At 33.4% G+C, this 20,809-nt stretch overlaps 1 protein-coding gene across 2 annotated transcripts; it reads right to left on the reverse strand.

Annotated features, from left to right (window-relative positions):
• Positions 1 to 1,191: 1,191 nt before the first annotated feature.
• DEPDC1 (DEP domain containing 1) lies at positions 1,192 to 20,703 on the reverse strand. Of its 2 annotated transcripts, XM_032870078.1 has the most exons (12): positions 20,588 to 20,703; positions 18,460 to 18,725; positions 15,159 to 15,315; positions 14,603 to 14,721; positions 14,065 to 14,195; positions 12,626 to 12,673; positions 9,317 to 9,457; positions 7,171 to 8,022; positions 6,544 to 6,716; positions 4,630 to 4,806; positions 3,098 to 3,283; positions 1,192 to 2,442 (listed from the first exon to the last, which is right to left on the reverse strand). In XM_032870078.1, exons 1-12 carry the CDS (start codon positions 20,633 to 20,635, stop codon positions 2,302 to 2,304), a joined length of 2,439 nt encoding a protein of 812 aa, XP_032725969.1. In that variant the 5' UTR covers positions 20,636 to 20,703; the 3' UTR covers positions 1,192 to 2,301. The 2 variants fall into 2 exon arrangements, with proteins under 2 accessions (XP_032725969.1, XP_032725970.1); XM_032870079.1 differs by lacking the exon at positions 7,171 to 8,022.
• Between the last annotated feature and the right edge of the window lie 106 nt (positions 20,704 to 20,809).

Consider the following 20,809-nt stretch of genomic DNA (forward strand, 5'->3'; position numbering starts at 1 on the left):
TGCTAGAATTTGAGGTAATTCTAATAATAATTGTTAATATTTAATAGAGTGCTATTTCTAGACTAGACACTGTGCTAAACACTTGCATGTATTATATTATTTAATTCTCAAAACAATTCTAAAAGAGAGATACTATTATAATCTTTATGGTATTGATAAGGAAAGTAGAACTTAGAACAGTTAATTTGTCTGAGGTTACACAGTAAAATTCAAACCTGACTTCACAATTCATGTTATTACATTGTTACACCAATTTTGTTATCTCAATTGCATGCGCACTACTGCAGATGAAAAGTTACTGACTTTATAATTTTTATTATTTAATATCAACGGATAAAAAACCAAAATCATTAGAAAATCCACAATAATTTTTATCTCAATATGCAAAAGAATTCACATAATTACATATATATTTTTTTTAAACTTATTTATGTGAGGGGGGTGGACAGTGCAAGTGACGGGAGGGGCAGAAGGAGAGGAAAAGAGAGAATCTCAAGCAGGCCTCACATCCAGTGCAGAGCCTGAAGTGAGGCTAGATCTCACAGCTCTGAGATCACGACCTGAGCAGAAATCAAGAGTTGGATGCTTAACTGACTGAGACATCCAGGTGCTCCATTATACATCTTTAAAGAGGAAAATTTTATCATATAGACACCTTGGAAAAAGATCTAATTTGGTCCTATAGTTTTATAGCTAAGGGCAAAAGACAGGAGTTATCATTTTCTGTCCAGGTTTTTTTTTTTTTTTTTTAAGATTTTATTTATTTATTTGACAGACAGAGATCACAAGTATGCAGAGAGGCAGGCAGAGACAGAGAGAAGGAAGCAGGCTCCCTGCTGAGCAGAGAGCCCGACGCGGGGCTCGATCTCAGGACCCTGAGATCATGACCTGAACTGAAAGCAGAGGCTCTAACCCACTGAGCCACCCAGGCGCCCCATCTGTCCAGGTTTTTAATAAAAAGTAGTAATTTCAAATGAAACATTGTCATTTTATAGCACATTACATTGAGAAATCAAGTTATTGAATATTAAGTGTCTATTATGTCTCAGACATTATATATCTTTACACATAAAGAATGGATATTAAATAATCTTGGAGTAAAATATGGAAGAAAAACTGCTTCAAGTTTGTATTTAATAAAGCAGAAATATGAATAACCTTGTATTAAGATGAGAAGCGTTTATAATTTGCATTTTCATCCAATGAAACAATAAAGCCAAGCTTGGCATTTGCTTAAATGCTTATAAAAAGTGTTTAGGGACTGATTCTTAAAGTTGGCTGAATACTGGAATCGCCTCGAGAGTTTGAAAAATACTGATGCCTACTGATAAAAGATAGAGCCTGAGCATTATTGTTTTAAAACTTTCTAGGTGATTCTAATATGCAACAGTTTGAAAACACTAGCTTAGGAACTGTTACATAACTAAAGACGTCAGTCTTCAGCTGAAGGACATTCCATGACTTGATTTCAGGGGATATACTGTTATTTAAGTATCTGGAAGGTATATCTCCCTTGATTAGAAAATACATAAAGGAAGAAATTTTCTATTTTATTCATCATTTTCTCTCCCTATTTGGAATAATAAAAGGCACATAGTAGTTGCTAAATAAATTTTTTGAATGAATACATGATTGCCTTATACTTCTTTTACACCATTATCTTCTAGTAGATACATGAACATAAGAATGCAAAAGATATTTATTGAAAAATTGAATGATTGAAGCAATTTTGATAAGCTTTTAAAGCAAAGTGAAGACTTACATGTACATATTTTAAAAACACATATATATATAAATAGATCAAAAGTAGAAAAAGAACATACAAAAGAGTGCAACATTTAGCATAGAGAATTCACTGAGTTTTCCAATATTCTTCACATTCTTTTACTTAGAAACAAGAATACCCCTAAACAACTAGTACTTTAGCTAATATTCATAAGTACATGTACAGATAAAGTTAATTTTTTTTTAAAAAAACAGAATTATAGCTTAATCTTGACATGTCAGTTTTCAAAATTCAAGTAAGTAAAATTTTAGCACACACCATAATAGCTTTTATAGGTGCTGTATTAAAAAAAAGATTTCTTGTTAAAGTATCTGGTACCACTTTTGTTATTTGTTCTCAGTTGATACCTATTAGCTTCTTAGCAGTCTTACACTGATATTACTTTGGTACCTCTTTACATATTTTTCTTAGAAAAATCTTATTAATAAATAGACTTCTATTTTAGAAGCTAGATACTTAGATATGGCTTCATTTACCAAAGTTCCACAGGTATTACATTGTAATTTTTAATTCAGTTAGTATCTTAGACTACGAAACTTTGTTTTTTTTAAAATTAGCATTGGTTGTTTGATTGTAGGTTTGTCACCAAAAAGGACTGCTTCACTCTCCGTGGTTGGAAATCTTTTCTGATATATCAAGGGATATTCCTTCTGAAACTTAAAAACGAGGTGAGAAATTAGAGGGTATTTTACATTTATTATCCTAGCTGAAGCCAATGTTCAACATAAGAATTCAGTGCCTTTCTCAAACATGTATTTCATAAGTGAGTATCCTTTTAATTTATCCTTGCCTTTCCCTTTGCTTTCTCATATATAAAAGGTATAATGTAAGATTTCTTAGATCCAAGTTAGCATTAATATTCTAGGATTATCTTCTAATGTATTCTCCTCCTAAATTCCAGATCTTCTTTCTTTCCATTTGTAAAACCTGTGAAGGTCATAGTGATTTAGTATATTTCATATTTGAGTATCAGACCTGGAATTAAACTTGTCAGAATCATGTTGTTACTGGATTTTGATGGAGATTTAAAATCCTAAATGGTAATAATGAGTCAGTAAAAGTTATATATTATAATAAAAATATTTTAATTGTTTTCCCAGGCTAATTTAAACTATAAGAAGGAAGAGTATCTGTTATTATTGTTATTATTTTTATTATTTAAATTTCAGGATAAAGAGTAAAGCCAGGCAAATAGGGTATATATAGTATCTAAAATATTAGAATGAGAAATTAGACTCTTAATTTTGTAAATAACAATCAGCAACTGCATAATGAAAAATATTATGATTGAGAACTTGTTCATTCTCTTACCTGTTTTAGTTTTTTCCTTTTCTCCTTTAGAGGCAAACTCTTGTTTTTAATAATATTCTCTAAAAGTTCTGTAATTGCAGCTTGTGAGGTAGACACTTTTTGTTCATCAAACTCCTGAGCACTAATCTGCTTACAATATGAGTACGTTGGCAAAGGAACAATCAGTCCATCTCCAGGATTTTTAATCTGTTGTGAACAAAATGGTATAGTCCAAGTCTATTCTGTTCATGTTCCTATTTGCTAAGGGTTCTTCCGATGAGACTTAGTATCTATTAATTTGCTATCAAACATTTAATACTTTAAGAAAACTGTATTATGCAGTAGAGTAGTGATAAATCCCAGAATATAAATCTCAGACCCACAATCTACTAGCTTTGTAGCCTTGAGCAAGTTATTCTACTTCTCTTGGTCTGTTTCCTCATCTGTAAAATGGGAATTACAAAAGTTAATGTATATAAAGTGCTCAGCGCAGAATAAGTATTAAAGTCATCCATTATCATTATTGCCATTAACCATGAATTTTATTCTTTTAACTACAAAACAAAAAAAAATGCTTTAATTCATTTTAAAACATTACTGTTCTGACATAGTAATAATATTCATCTACTGTTTTTGAGGTGTAGGAACATGAGCAGATACCATATCATCTGCTGATAACAGAAGGAAATTGTTAAGGATAATTATAATAAGCCAGGGCAGTATTAGAATGGTATATATGGGAAGAAACATAGTATGAAATATAGGTGCTTGGCAGCCAAAAATTGAATATAACAGACATCTTGTTTTTGGTTACTCAGCATTCCTTCTCTCCTTCTTTTAATAGTTGCTTCCCATTCCAGCTCCAGTATCTTCATCCCCCCACCCCACCCAATTTTTTAAACATTTATTTATTTATTTATTTATTTGAGAAAGAGAGAGTGCGAGAAGCAGAAGGAATGGGACTAGCAGACTTTGCACTGACTGTGGAGCCTGATGTGGGGGCTTGATCTCACGACCCTAGATCATGACCTGAGTCAAAATTAAGAGGCAGATGCTTAACTGAGCCACCCAAGTGTCCCTGCCCTCACTTTTTGAAGAGCAGATTCTCCTCTAATCTATGTAGAGCCAGAGTATGGCCCTGTCTCCAATGCACTTACCCTGAACCACCTAAAGGTTGTGTTTTAGCCTAGACTGTCCAGAGGCATGTAGTAGTTGCCTTGTGAAGAACTTTTCAAATTGGTAGGTAAAGTGGTAGTTCTTTTTCCTTTTGGGTTAAAAATGCCAGTCTGTGACTTAAGAGCTTTAATCAGCCATATGCCCCCTATCATGTGAAGGAGCCATTTGTTAAATATAGGACCAAAATGGAAATAAGAGATGAAGAGATGGAAACAGTTTTATTGCTATTTGAGTTCCCAGATTCTGTCTATATTCCTGATTTTTAGAGGTTATTTATGTGAGCTAATAAAGACTTCCTTTTTAATTAGGCTAGTTTGAGATGAGTTTGCCATTTGGAACTGACTAATGCAGAGGATTTTAAGATTTACAATACATACATAGCCCTTTTTTAAGTAGTCAAGATGTTTATCCACTGCAGTCTGTAAGTAAGAGGGTACTTGAAGAATTTCCTGGTGATGATCCATTAAGAAAGAAACTAATCTTGCAGCAAGAAGCTCATCAAGATCCACTTCTTCAGCACAGCATAGCACACACCGAGAAAAAGTGTGTATCATCTAAAAACATATTAAAAGATGTGAATGTAAAAACCTAAGCTTTTATATAAATAAGAGTATCAGGAATTTCTGGTATCATGCTAAAGTACTGAGATAAAGTGATAAGCAGACTTCAGCTTAAAAATGAGGACAATTAATTACATTAGAAAGGTAAGAATATATTATTCTTTTTAAAGTACTTTTTAAGTATTTCTTTAATATAATTCCAAAGGAATATAAAGGGCTTAGCTTTTCCTTTAATTTTGTCACAATTTTATTGGTAAATACCATTGGTTCCATTGGTAACATATAGATATGTCACTTAAAGAATGTCTAAGAACAATGACTTATTACATTAAGTTAACCCCATAAAACACAAACTAGAAGAATACATACCATGTAAACATTAGTGATAATGAGGTTGGTACCATTTTGCTTTTGAAATTCTGGAAAATAGCTTTTAATCTTTATTCTGTCAGTTTTTAAAGACAATACATACATTTTTCAATTCCATCATAAGGAGTCTTCAAATCCTGGGATAAATTTTGTGTTTCAAAAGTCACTTACTCTCATTCATATCCATTTTATCCACTAAGTATAAGACACTCAAACACATACCTCATTCTAAAATAGTTATCAGAATTCTAAGTATTTAGCATATAATAGATGAGGAACATATTTACTGAATTGAAATATTTTTGGTTTTATTCCTACATGTCAGACATGTTTTCCTCTCCTTCCACAACTGAGTCCTCAGCTTTTTATTCATCCTTCCTAGCTTTGTAGAGATCATTTATTCTCAAAGCTCCAACTACTACTTCTCTCCAAATAATCTGCCCTCTGACCTAATCTTTCTTCACCAAGCTCACATTTCTAATAGTCTGTTGGATAAATTTCAATTAGATGTCCTATAAACTCAAAATCAAAAAGTATAAAACTGAAATTATTTTCTTTCTACTCATGTCTCTCAAAATATATTCCTCTATAAACTTCCCTATGCCTTTTAATGGTGTCACAATTACTCAAGAATAATTCTTCCTTTTTAGATTGGGTCTATTATTGCTAAAGAACTGTCCTTACTGAGTGGAAGAATAGAGCTCAGCTCCAGATTCCTTGCTATAAGAAAATCATTTGAAGCTGCACTGAGGAAGTGGCAGCTCTTGAAAAGAGAGAGTGAGTGAGAGAGAGAGATTAGATACTATTTTAAGAGTTCATTTTCAATCAATATCTGGATAAAATGCTTCCACCGTCATCCTCTTATGGAGTCTGAGACTGCTTCATAGTAGTTTGTCCCAATTTCTTGCCCATAGTGAAATGCTATCCTAATTCACATATTTCATCAAATACAACTTTCCACTACCACAAGATTTCTATTAATTCTCTCATTTACAAAGTTATAGTGCCCTTATGCTTTTAACCGTGCTTATATCTTCTCTTTCTTCCTCACCAAACAGAATTTGTACAAGGCAATGGAATATGGTCTGATAATCCAGGTCTATCAATATGGTGTGTTAGGAGTGAAGAGGCAAAGTGCTCAGACAAGATAAAGATCAGGATATGAAAATTTAGCATATTGGGCACAAAAGATTAATGCAACAACATTCTGCTACTAAGATAGATACTTTTAAGGGCCTTTCTATCCTAAGAATCTAGGATTTTGAGACCACAATATCACTCAAGTAGTGCTTTTGGGTGATTTGCTTTTCTTTTTTTAGTTTATGAATCATGGCTTATTCTTTCCTTAAGAAATCAACTTACCAGTGATCTTGTACCCATTGCATCATGAAGTTGGGGCATATCAACATTTTGACTCATTCGGGAAATCATGCGCATTAAAAGTTGAAGCTTTCTACGATTTGGTGGGGGAAGTAACAAACAACATAACTGTAGTGCATCGATGGCAACCCTCTCTAAATGAGGTTGCAGGAAACCTAGAAGGCAAAATTACAACCCACCCCCCAAAAAATCATCAATGACACTAAATTGCTTTCACACTATGAGCATATACAATTACATGAAAAAATACAGTTATATAAATACTAAAATAATATTTTAGTAATAATTTAACTATCCCTAGAAATTTCCACATTGCTCAAAAGCTGGTAGATTCTCATTACTTTCTTCATAACCTATTTGAGTATTAACATCCTTTACCTACTACAAATAAAGTGACTCAGAATAAGTTAAAATGAGGTAAAAGAAAATAAGTGCTTTAGGTAAGTAGAATAAATCTTGGTTATGCCATGACAAAGTCTTTTGCAATAAAAACATTTCCTTTTGGAGGAAAAATATAAAGCAGTTTCAGAGAAGAAAAGACAGGTAAACAAAACACAGTTAGTAAACACTAAAAGTTAATATTACATGCATTGAAAGCATCAACCTTACTTTGTGTGCCAGTCAACACAGAAGAAGCTGAAGGTAAAGAATTTCCTGAAAGTTCTATCGTACTTTTGCAGAGTCTTTTATTGATTGTTGTACTAGACTCTCCGAGTTCACTTTCCATAGCTGTTTGTACACTTGTGCTGCCTTGTCCGAGATTTGGTTTCATGATAATTTCAGCCACTGGCATATTGATATAACTATTCCTTCTTCTACTAGTTCTTAAAAGTAAACTCTGAGATCTACAAAGCTGTTTTGACTTGCATTTCCCATTACATAACTCCTCTTGGTCTTGAACAGTCAAAGTAGAGGTTCTCTTAAAACCAACACAGAGTGGCTTTTGATTACTCTCCTCTGAATGAAGATTCATTAGGGATTCCTGTTTGCTCTTAGACTCTAAAAACTGCTTATTATTTTGTCCTTCTATATTCAGAACAGATTGATGGAAGGCATTGAAGACCTCTTTATTTACACTCCCTGGTAAGTCTATAATTCCTTCTAAAGAATAGCACCTTGGTTTGATGTTAGAGGATAGAACATGCATATTACTTAAGTCTATTAAATTATGACAACTTCCTCCCATTATGTCATTAGCACTGGCTCTTCTATTTTTAAAATTAACTAGCTGCATTTTCTTAGAACATTTTTCTTGAAATCCTTGATCACTTATCTGCAGTCTCTTAGTAGTATCTGATTCTTCTTTGTTTTTGTCTTTATGAAGCAGACTGAGAAGAAGACACTCAGTTGATTTGAAGGAATTCAAACTGTTTAAGCGAAGGATTTTTGAAGACTGTGCATCATCTTGGATTTTATGTATCCCACTGGGTCTATCTGAAACTGTGACGTAGCCACAAACAACTACCAGGAAATGAAACAAAAATTAAAATGCAACTGTGTGACAGTGGGCAAAAATAAAACAAAAACAATAGTAAAGTTAAAAAAATAAAGCATCACTATAGTATATATTGTTAGTATAGTACAAATAGCAGTTGCTTAATTCAGAAGCCACTTAAATAGGACACATGCAACATTCAGTTACAAAGTGCAAGACCAGAGGTTTTCCAACTTGTGACATAAATAACTTTGAAGTTTATTTCTACAGTCTAAATTATAATTGAGTCAAATACATCAAAAAAACTGGTTTCAGTCTATGAGTATTAGAAAGCTCTTAATTATAAGACAACTATAGTATAATAAGACTTATATATTTGGTCTTTGTCTCTACTACCTGGTATAGTGCTTCTAACAGGCTTGGAATTTTCAGAGTGACAGGAGTCTTTGTTATTCGTAATGCACCTGTTTGAGTACATCTGAGTTTATGCTAATGAGGTAACTTAGGACTGGACTAGAGAAGGTTGGAATTTTCAGCCTACCTCAGACCTCCTTGGAGAAGAGGGCGATGTGGGTTGACGACTGAGTACAATCACCAATGACCAATGATTTAATCAATCATGCCTATGTAATTAAACCTCAATTAAAACTCTGAGGTAACAAGACTAAGGGAGTTTACGGGTCGGTGAGCATATGGACATGGTTGGGAGGATGGCATTCCTGGAGAGGGCATGAAAGATCTGCACAGACCTTACTTCCATATCTTGCCCTATGTACTTACACTTTCATATGGCTGTTCTTGACTTATATCCTTTAAAAAACTGGTACTGATTAAATAAAGCAGTTTTCAGAGTTCTGTGAGTTAAAATCAATCATTAAATCCAAGAAAGGTTGTGGGAACCCCCAAACTGGTAGTTGGGCAAAAGTGTAAGTAAGCCTGAGGACCTCATTTATAGACACCTGAATGGAGGGCAGTCTCGTGGAGGTGAGCACTTAATTGGTGTTTACATTAACACTCTATGGTTAGTATCAGGATTGAAGGATTTTGTGCCTAACCTGTGGGGTCTAGTCTAATTTTGGGTAGTCAGTGTCAGAAATGAATTGAATTGTAGGGCACCAAACTGATGTGGAGAACTGGTATTGGAATGACATATTTAATTATTGGAAAACAACATAACAGGAACCAGAGTATTCCCAAATTTTAAAATAATTCATAGCTTGCCACCTTTATATTTCCTACACTTTTTGATCTTTTAAATTATGTAAGACTTGAAAATGTTAATAAAATACATTTAAATAATAAGTAAAAATCCATACATACCCAAAATGCTTACAAATAATTCATAATATTCAAACGTAATCAGAGGTTCAGGGAGCTCTAGAAAATAATCTGCTATTGTTCTGAATACATCTCGTTCAAATCCAACATAAGTTGGATTATTCATATCATTACTTCTTGGCCCTAAGACACAGGAGGCAAAAAAAATTGGCAAAATTTATTTTATTTCAAATAATAATTTTAAATTTTAAAACGTATAAAACCTATATTTCATGAAGGAGCTAAGTTTAACAACTTCTGTCACAATTCAAAAGTCTGAAGAGTTGTGCACATCTCATTCTTATTGTTTTCATTAGAAATCACTATAAGCAACTACTAGCATTTTGTTTTAATATTTATATACTTGAAAATTGCCTAGAGGGCAAAATTTGAAATACATTTTATTTTATTTTTAAAGATTTTATTTATTTATTTGACAGAGAGAGAGATATCACAAGTAGGCAGAGAGGCTGGCAGAGGGAGAGGAGAAGCAGGCTTCCCGCTGAGCAGAGAGCCGGATGTGGGGCTTGATCCCAGGACCCTGAGATCATGACCTGAGCCGAAGGCAGAGGCTTAACCCAGGTTAAGCTACCCAGGTGTCCCAAAATATATTTTAAAATATTAAGGTTATTTAATGAGATTTTATTGCAATTCATTTTATAAAACAAAGAATATTTAAGTAATGCAAGTAATCCTTCTAAATTCTCTTTTGTAAATTTACATTTTCATGAACAAATTTTTCCTAACACAAAGCATGCCCTTAATGAATTTAAATAATGTCTTTACATTGCCATTTTATTAGCTTAACGTTCTTAAAAGAATCGTTCCTGTTCGTTAGTATTTTACTCAGAAATAAAATCTGATCTCATGTTACAGATGAAAAAAGTGAAGCTCAGAGTAATTTGCCTAAAATGAAAGAGCCATTGGTGGCAAAGCTAGAATTAGAACTTAGAGCAGTGTAAGTGAGAGCTAGACCTGGAACCTTGAGGTCTAACAACTGAAGTATGCTCTATTGGATTATATAATCAGAATCATCCAATATGCCTATTAAAAATATAAGTTCCTCTGTACAGACCAGAATTTATGGAGGTAAAGCTAAGAATTACTGACTTAGAAATGTTTGCTTCTGGCTAATTTAGTAGTTTCCAAATGCTGATCTGGGAATCTTCTGAGGTATGCTGAATCAACCGAATGAAACTACCTAATGAATCAACCAGATCAGAATCTTTGGCTAGTTTCACTAGTTACTATAATACGCAATCAGGTTTGAGAGTTACTCTTCTATCTATTCTTTTTTTTTTTTTTTTTTTTTTTTAAGATTTTATTATTTGACAGAGAGCACAAGCAGGGGGAGTGGCAGGCAGAGGGAGAAGCAGGCTCCCTGAGGAGCAGGGAGCTCAATGTGAGGCTCGATCTGGGATTATGACCTGAGCCCAGGGCAGAAGGTAGATGCTTATCTGACTGAGCCACCTATGCTGTTCTTTCAAGTCATAATCTTTTTCTTCCCAAACCCAAATAATCTCTTACTTCTCTGTCTCCAAACTTTTGTATTGTCATACAAATGTGAGCACATGCGCTGAAAAAGGATTAAAGAAAAAAATCACACATATTTAATAGCTTAAAGGCTAATATGGATTTACATAGAGCAAAATAAACATCTCCTTAAGGAGGATAATAGTCTCAATATGTAAAATATAAATTTTGATAATCATTACATTTTCTAAGACAAAATACTTTTACTGGAATTAAAATACAGAATGTATAGTTCGAGGATCCTCGTTTGCATGCATAGCTCTTTATATTATCAGTAGACTTTCAAAAGCCTTATTTTCTCTTCTGGAAAAAAAATGGGATAGTATGTTAATCACTGATTCTTGTATGTCATAGGATTACTATAGGGATTAAATAATGACTACAAGTCTAAATACTAGCTCTGGCTAGATATATTATTAATTTGGAATCTAGTAAATTATATCTTTGGTACCATTTAGGTATAACATAGACTGGTAAGAAAGAGAAGAAAAAAAAAAATCCCTCAACATGAGATATCAGAGAAATCCTGAAGGTGTAAGTATCTGGGTTGCTAACCATGAGCCAAGGTATGAGGCAGAAGGGCAGTTAGATGGGGGAAGGTAGAAAGAGAAACTAAAAAATCAAGCTTATGATTAAGATCTTTATTTCAATTTGATAAAGAAAATATTTCTATCACTTACATTATTTACTTTATTGCTATTTATTCTGTTATTTTATCATATTGACACCCAGTGGACAACAAGGGAATATATACCTATCTTGAACTTTATTAATAAAATACTTATTTCATAAGAATGAGAAAAATCCTTTTGTAAAAAAACTATCAAAATATAATTTAACTTAATTTGATGATTTAGAAGCACATATTTCTGCATATTTTAAAACTGATTTTTAAAGCAATTAGGGTCTTCTACTTGAAATAGGGTCTCAAATTATAAAAATCAGTTATCACTGATCATTATGGAAAAAAACAACATGCTAAAAAAAGTGGTTTGCTGATTAGTGACAGATCATTTTTTCTATAAATATAAAAGTCCCATTAATATATCTGATGGGTATGTTATATATATAATATGTATATATCTGATGATAAGCATGTCATGAAGCACCCCAGTGTTGAAGCCTGGTACTAATGGCAAGGGGACTAAAATAGATTTTATGAGACTATTTCTGATTGAACCTTTCCTGCTTCTAAGAGCTATATTACTTACAGGTTGTATATGATTCTAGAGGCCTCACTAAGACAACTGACGTATTTATACCTAAAAATTCTGTGAGACCCACTAACCTATGATTTTATGATTTATGAAAACTGAGCCATACATGAGAAGATTGAATTATAAAACCACCATCTTCATGGAAAAAGTTAAGGACTCTATTCCACATGCAAGGATATGTAATAATTTCTGCTAGATTGTCATTTAAGCATCAAGAGCAATTGGCATACTCTAAATTTATCAGGACCTCTATGAATTATTTAAAAAATCTCTTTAGTTCTTGGGCGCCTGGGTGGCTCAGTGGGTTAAGCCGCTGCCTTCGGCTCAGGTCATGATCTCAGGGTCCTGGGATCGAGTCCCGCATCGAGCTCTCTGCTCAGCAGGGAGCCTACTTCCCCCCCCCCGCCCTTCCTCTCTCTCTGCCTGCCTCTCTGCCTACTTGTGATCTCTCTCTGTCAAATAAATAAATAAAAATCTTTAAAAAAAAAATCTCTTTAGTTCTTATTAAATACTACAAATATAAAACACATATATACATACATATTTTGCATGGTTAACTTACAGTTTGCTAGGCACTTCATGGCAGATAAGACCCAATGAGGAAGGTCATCTATACAAAAATATATTTACACTATTTAGTAAATAACACAATTTTTATGATAGTATATTAATACTTTACACTTACTATATACATATAATTATACCCACACACATATATGCACGTATGTATATACATCTATATTACCAAGATTAAAAATTATTATATGTTTAACAAGACATAAAGCCAAAATAATATTTTAAATACAAATTTAAAACTTTCAGAGATCTTGAGTTTGATGTTTTCCATGATACATAAAACAATTAGTTATCCCAAAATTGAGGATACATTATTTTGGTGGGGATTCATAAATAAAAAAATGTTCATCCTTGTCCACTGCTACCATGTTTTCTTTATCTTCATTTCCATTCTAATTATAGCTATACTATTTGAATATTACTGCCTTGAGTGAGATCTATGATTGAAATGAGCTATATTTGAATATTAGGGTGTTTTCACAGTGAGGCTTACTTAAAATCTTTCATTTGTCACTAACTGAAATATGCTGCATAAAATCTTGTAGTTTTTGACACCAACACAAAAACCATACATACACTTGACTTGAAAAATTTATGGTTCTAAAGAACAGAAAGTCTGAATAAGATAATATTCTGTTAAGTATGTGATTTTAGGTAATGAAAGATGGGACTAGACCAAAGCCATATGCATAAGCAACATGACTCTTAAGTTTTTGCTTTTTGTTCCTACAATTTAAACCTTAAAGTTCTTGCCGACGGAAAGAAACTCAAGCAATGCATGTGCCACTTAACACTGCAGGCAGCAGTTGATTATAAAACAGGAGTCAACACTTTGAGATTTATTGATACATTTCTTGAAGGGTTAAGTTTTGTAATGCATCTGGCTTGAATTATATCCCTAATTTTTCCATTTTAGATCTAAAATCAATATATCTATATATATAATACAAAGCTAATAATCTTTGAAATATCAGCTTTGAGAGTTTGGGCTTATTTTATTGTGTGTTACCTCAGTTTTGCGTATATATCTCGACCTGTGTAAATTTATATGTAACTATTATATAAGCTCCAGGAAGTCATGGGCCATTTCTCTCCTGTTCATCACTAAATCTTTCGCATAATGCCTGATACATTGTAGGCCTTCACTAAAATGTAGTTAATCAATAATTTTATTATATTTGCATACCTTTCAGATGTCTAGCCCTACCACTTAAAAAAAACATGCATAAGTACCACTTAGGGGTTAAAATAATAGTATGAATAATAGTCACTTAAAATGACTACTAAAGCACCTATGATAAAACAATAATCTCCCCTTGATGCTCTCTCAAAGTATTCTACTTTCTATATTTTTAGTCTCAATGCACCCCCACGATAGCTGCAACCTATGCTAACAAGATTCTAACTTCTTTTATTGATACCAACCTGATTTGTCTTGTAGTATAACTATTCCATGTTTACTTGTATTGGTCATGTTGTACATTACGTATTGAGGAACTACTTGCTTTGGATTTATGAGTTCTTCTAGGGATGGCACACCTAAAATAGTTTGTAGGCTGAACAGAAGAAAGAAGACAAACTTCTTTTTCTCCATAAAATAAATGGAATAGGATATAAATATGAAAGAGTATTAATGGCAAACAAAGTTGTCAGAGTATTTCTTTTCTTAAACCAAACTTACAAGGTTTGTATTTAGATCCACTTTCAAATGTATTTATCTTAGTAACCTTGAAAGGATTCCAATATAAGACTCCAAACTATATGTACAACTTTGATTCAAAGAAAAAACAAATCATGCTGAAAACATTCTATTTCTACTATACTAGAACTATAGCAAGATCATTTATTAAGAAACACATATAGATTAAATTCTAACCTTTTTGCATTTGTATATCTTGATAAAAATGTCAAATTAACTTTCTAAACACCTCTAGAACTTGGTTAGAGCTTAGTTTTAGCTTACTAGATCAGAGTAATATGTCTCCAAACTTCTTCAACATCTTCCTGGCTTATTTCTCTATTATAAACTGAGTTTTCTTGATCTCCATTGATTATTTCATGGTTCATTTCCTCTACATTTTCCTGGAAAAAAATTACTTTGGTTTAATGTTATGCTCAAATTAAGGAAATATTGAAGTGACACAATTCCGAATATTTTATTGGTAAAGAGTCCACAATGAAGCTATAAGGTATCACCTAAAGAAATAATGTTAACATATGGTAATAGAACTTTTTGGTTTTGTAGGTGCTCCTACCACCCTCAAATCAATTTAAAACAGAACAGACTTAAATTATACAAATAGTGTTTCAAGTATGTCTCACTACCATATTTATTATTGTTCCTATGCGTTCTATTGTTCTACTGTAAAATAATCTACACACGTTTTTGGAATTCATTGTAGATTAAGAGACTTCAGTATTGGCTTCAAATATTAAAGATTTATATACTTTTAATGACTTTATAATTAAGTACATGGTAGTTATATTTAAACTAATAATTAGCAAAAGGGATGTTTTACCTGAGAGAAATGTAATCCAAGTTTTTTAGGCGTTCTACGAGATAAATTTCGTAATTTAAAAATGCTATCTTTATCTTTGGAAAAGTTTTCTATGCTGTTTTTTCTCAATTCTGGATGCTTTCGTGGAAGACTTTTAAGCGGAGAATTTGCAGGAAATCTGGTTTAAGAATAATATGCAATTAAGTAATGTAAGAGCGGAAACAAATTTTTAATGCCTGTTTATCTAAAATAAAAATCAGAAAAGAACTGACTTTATTTATATTACCAAGGAATAAAGATTCTACACAAATCAATTTTCTCACTAAACCTTTAAAAATTATCTTAATAGTTTCCTACTCTCCTTAGTATACTCTACATATTTAACTTTATATTGGCATAATTTAGAGGTATTATTGGGATCAATTCTGTTGAAGAAGAAAATAGTTCCATTTTTTAAATTTCTTTGACAAGCTATCTATAATTTATATATATTTCTGACTTTTGTTGACTGTGCTTGTTCTAATTTCCAGATCTTGGTCTCTGTTACTGCTTTTGATTATAATGTTTCCCCCCTCCAGTGTAATAAAGAATATTTCAAAGATACAAAAAGTACAGAAAATAGTATAGATAACGTGCATGTATATAATCTTCAACCAATGCAATTGTTAACATTTTACTAAAGACTTCATTATTATTTTTTTGTTAAATGAAATAAATTCTTTGCTTATGCTATTTCTTTCTTACTGAGGGAAGCCATTAACTTGCAGTTAGTGTTATTTCCTTCTTGTTCATGTTTATACTTTTAATAAATATTCATTAACAATATGTATGGTTTTTTCATTCTATAGTATCTTATACATTAAATATATGCATAAGTTTATAGTGACCTCAGAAGTTCTTTTATATTCCACAGTCCTAAAATATTTTTTATATTCCTTCATAAGAGTTTTATTTTCATATTTAGGTATTTAATCCATGTATAACTTATATCACATTCCCATATACAGTTGACCTGTGAACATGGACACTTATACACAGGTTTTTTAAATCAATGCAGTACAGTATTATAGAAGTGTTCCCTTCGTTATGATTTTCTTAATATTTTCTTTTCTCTAGCTTACTTTATTGTAAGAATACAGTTTATAATACATGTAACATACAAAAATGTGTGTTAATTGATTACGTATGTTAATAATAAAGCTTCTGGTCAATAGTAGGCTATTAGCAAAGTTTTAAGGGAGTCAAAAATTTTATGTGGATTTTTGACCATGCAAGGAGTCAGTGTCTCTGATCCCTGCATTATTCAAGAACCAACTATATGTATGGGTTTGCTTTTTCAGTACTTAATTGTTTTAATTTAAGACCAGATATCATATATGGCAATTCTCCTCTCCTTCTTCACTTCAAAACTGCCTTGAATTTTAGAATCTGCTTGTCACATTCTATAAAGGAATTATATGGGATTCTGAATGAATATGCACTGAATTTATTTATCGATTTTGGGAAAAGTGACCTTTTATTATACTAAGTCTTTTCATTCATCAACAGGATATCCTTCTCCACTTATTACTTTTTATACAACTTTATGATTTTCTCCAGTAAGGTCTTATACATTTTTGGTAAAGTATATTTATAAGTACTTTAACCTTATTACCATTATAAAAGACTAGAGGCAGAGAGACTAGTTGAAGAATTACACAGAGTTCCAGGTAAGAGAGAAGAATGGTCTAACAAAAAGAACTGTCAGGGTGGAGAGAGAAGTGGACAGAGAACTACTGAAGCAGTATAACAGACATGGTTTGTTAATTAAATCATATTTAAAGGGGAGAGGAAAGGAAAAGAAAGCAACTACAGGGAAAACAGTATCAGTCATCTATGTATAGACAAAGACAAAGTTCAGGTTAAGACATGATGCTGATTTTTCTCTTTGTTGTATCTGAAATGCCTGATGGGCAAAAAATGGGTCTAAATCTCAGAAGATATATTTGGGTTGGAAATTTTAAAGTTAAAAGGAAAGTAGGTGAAGACATGGTAAGAGATTGTCCAGGGAGAGAGGTGAAGTAAAGATTAAGTCTGGGACCTTAAAAACCAGTAAGAGCTATAGAATGAATAATAGCAAAGGAACTCACAAAGGTGACTAAGCTATAGTTAGGAGAGGAGGGATTTGTAGAATGTTCTACAAAATGAACTATTCATATGCTTGTTATTGCAATTCACGTGTACAATATAAATCATCTTTGATATAGAGGCAAAAATCAACTTCTAAGACATTTCATTTGAAAACTACTAATTTTGTAGAGAAACAAAGCATGGGTATTAGAATCCAAAGACTTAGTTGAATGATATATGAAACAGAACCCTGTGTGCATGATAGCAAAAGCAATTGTGGTGGCCTGAGGGAGTCAGAAAGGGTCCACAGAGAAAGCTGCAATACAAACCACAGGAGAACAAATGTATTTACTAATCTGACAAATATCTACAGTGTTTCAAGGTGGAAGAACATATATCATACATATGTAACAAGATTAAATAAAGCATGATCTCAGTTTCCTTATCTGTAAAAATGAGCTAATGTTTATCCTGCTTAAATATTCTGGGGATTAAATAAGAAAACATGTAAATCATAAAGCAGGGCTTCTTTTTTTTTAAAGATTTTATTTATTTATTTGACAGACAGAGATCACAAGTAGACGGAGAGGCAGATAGAGAGAGAGAGGAGGAAGCAGGCTCCCTGCTGAGCAGAGAGCCCGATGCGGTACTCGATCCCAGGACCCTGAGCCGATCATGACCTGAGCGGAAGGCAGCGGCTTAACCCACTGAGCCACCCAGGCGCCCAAGCAGGGCTTCTGATACATGGTAAATCCTTAATAAATATCTCTTTAACCTATGGTATGTTTCTCCTATTATTTAAAGTTTGCTATTATTTATTTTATCACATGTATTCTTTGATTATATAAGATTATATGTTACTTGAGGGCAAGGACCTGTGAGAATTTGTCTTATAGTTCCTCAACCTATGAAACTAAAGGTTAATAATAATCTGTTCTTGAAATGTTATAGCTTTCAGAATATGAAGAAGTGATAATGTCTTACTCTTTTGTCCCAATACCTATTTTATTTTATATACTATTTAATATTTTACAAGTTTTAATTGTGCAGCAATTAACTTTAACTTCTAAGTGCTTTTAATTGTACTAAGAGCAGTAAGTTTTATAAAAAAATTTTTTCTTCTGAAGAAGCTGAAATTTAGTAAAAGCATAATGGAAATGGAGTTAAATTTTGTTAAGTAACTCAGTTTTGTAGCTACTTGTCTGTTCAGTACCTGAACAGCTGACTGTTGTCATCAAGATTTTCTGATCCCCATCTGCCTTTGATATCTTCAATTACATGATTCTTAAGAAATTTTCTCAGCAGTTGGAGAGTCTGTTGCCTTGTAACCTCAGGACCAAAATTGTTATTATTTCTTAATAGGTCATAAAGCCAATCCACTGCTGCTTCTGCTGTAAAACAATTGCCATATTTTTTAAAGTGCTGCCTGTGTTTTCGTAGAGGCATTCCTGCTCGAAAAGATGTGGTAATTTCATTCCACTGCAGAAAGAAAATATATATTTTTTTAAATTAAACAACAAAAATTAGATATCTTACTGACTTGAAACAAAGTAGACAAAGAAAATTATTTTATTCACAACTGATTATATCATAAACATTCATTAAGAATCATTCATTAAGAAATCATTTGTCTTATTTACTACGGAAAATATCAGATCTTATATTGATTTCTCTTTATTCTAGTATTGTAGTAATACTTCTTTGTAATAGTTTTTGACTAAAAGCACTTCATGGTCTGGTTGGCTTACTTAGGAAACCTACAAACAATGAAGAACTGCAATGAACCTGCCTCTTAGTCTTCAATACAGAAAACACTTATTCCTTTTTTCTAAATCTCAACTAATATTAGTAAAATGCTGGTAGCATTTGTGTCAGATACTACTTTACATTCATTACTTCATTTTCATTCTCAGAATTCTATTAGTAGGTACTATTATTATTCCATTTTCATATAAGGAATATGAAGCACAGAGAGATTTAATAATTGGACCAAAGTCACCCGGGTAAATGATGAATCCAGGCATTCAAACCCAGGTTTGATTGACTCAAGAACCTGGATTCGTAACTACTATGCTGGTCAAATAAAATTCATAGCAGGCAGTAGTTTTACTGGAAGATACCTTTAATGTTGAAGTACCTTATATATTTCTTATGTGAAGATTCCCATAGTGAACATAGAACAAGAGGGTAAATTAACTAAGCTTTAAGTCCACTGCATATTGAATAACAGTGATGCACCTAGGTTTTAAAAAGATACTCATATTTTCCAAATTGTCCTCAAATAACCCAAACTTTGGGGTTTGTGGTAGCTATAACACTGGAGTACCAAGGTGGTGGTGGTGGTGTAAAGTACACACACCACTCTTTAACTGAAAAATCCCGTATTAGAGTCCAAGATATCTGATTTGTAACCCCCAACTATGCCACTACAAGCTATGTTATCGGTTATCTAACCAGTGCGGCCCCAACACCCACAACACAATAATTATTCTTTTCTTCCTACCACACCTCCCCATTTCATACATTTATTCAAGAAACGTATTGAGCTCTGACTTATCCATAAGATCTATAGATCACAACACACTTTCATATACCGTATCCTCTTGGGATATCCTTTAAGGTGGGTGTATACATTATTAGCTCGACTTTACCAATGTGGAAACTGAGGCTAACCTAAATTAAGCCACTCTTCTAATGTCACGTACCCAGTGGCACTGGACTCTGTTGGATTGAGAATTTAAATGCACAAAGACATTGTATCCGAGTACAAACCCAGTGACTACCAACAGTGGTTCCCGTTGGGTATCTTAACTGTTCTGGTCTTAGTTTTGAAATGGGCAGCTGTTACCTAATGCGATTACAATCGGTAGATCCTGCATTAAATTCTACAGACCCAGCAAAACGAAGCTGTCACATTCGGGCTGTCCCCATTCTGACACTACAGGGTAACAGAACTCTTTCTCAGTTCTTCTTTAATCCTGATCGGGGTAGAGAATCAGACGTGGGGAGTGGCTAAAATCGGAATATTCTACGACTTTCCAGGGCACGCCGACAACTGCAGGCAAAGGAGTCGCCTAAAAAGGCTAGTGTGTAATGCGCAAACCCGGGGACGCGACCCTTTGGACTTACGGCTCACAGCCCAGACCCTCAAATGAGGGGGATAGGCGTGTCCCGCAAGGGTTTCGCGATGCCTAATTCCCCCACTCTCCTTTTCAGGGAACCAAGGTGCTCTGGGATCCATCTGTCCTCTCAAGACAAAAAAACTACAAACGTTCTCACGTAAAGGTGGTGGCGGCCATCGCTGCGGCTGGCCAAAGTCTAGCTATTCCGGGCGGTCTTACCAGTTTGGTGGCCCGATAAGGCCCGGGAGGAACACTCCGACTCTCCATTCCGCCTGGCCGGCCCTGAGGTCTGTCAGCGGCCGGCGCAGTGCATGGCGGCGTTGAACGATACCGGAGCTCGGTGCCCCCGACCGCTGCGTGGCTATGCACAACGGTCGGCCGCGCCGCGGATTTGAATAGCGCAGAAGGCTGCGCTGATTGGCCGCGCCTCGAAGTCACGTG

Source organism: Lontra canadensis, unplaced genomic scaffold (genome assembly GCF_010015895.1).
Source record: "Lontra canadensis isolate GAN:19392208 unplaced genomic scaffold, GSC_riverotter_1.0 scaffold40, whole genome shotgun sequence".
In the NCBI taxonomy this organism is placed as follows: Eukaryota; Metazoa; Chordata; class Mammalia; order Carnivora; family Mustelidae; genus Lontra; species Lontra canadensis.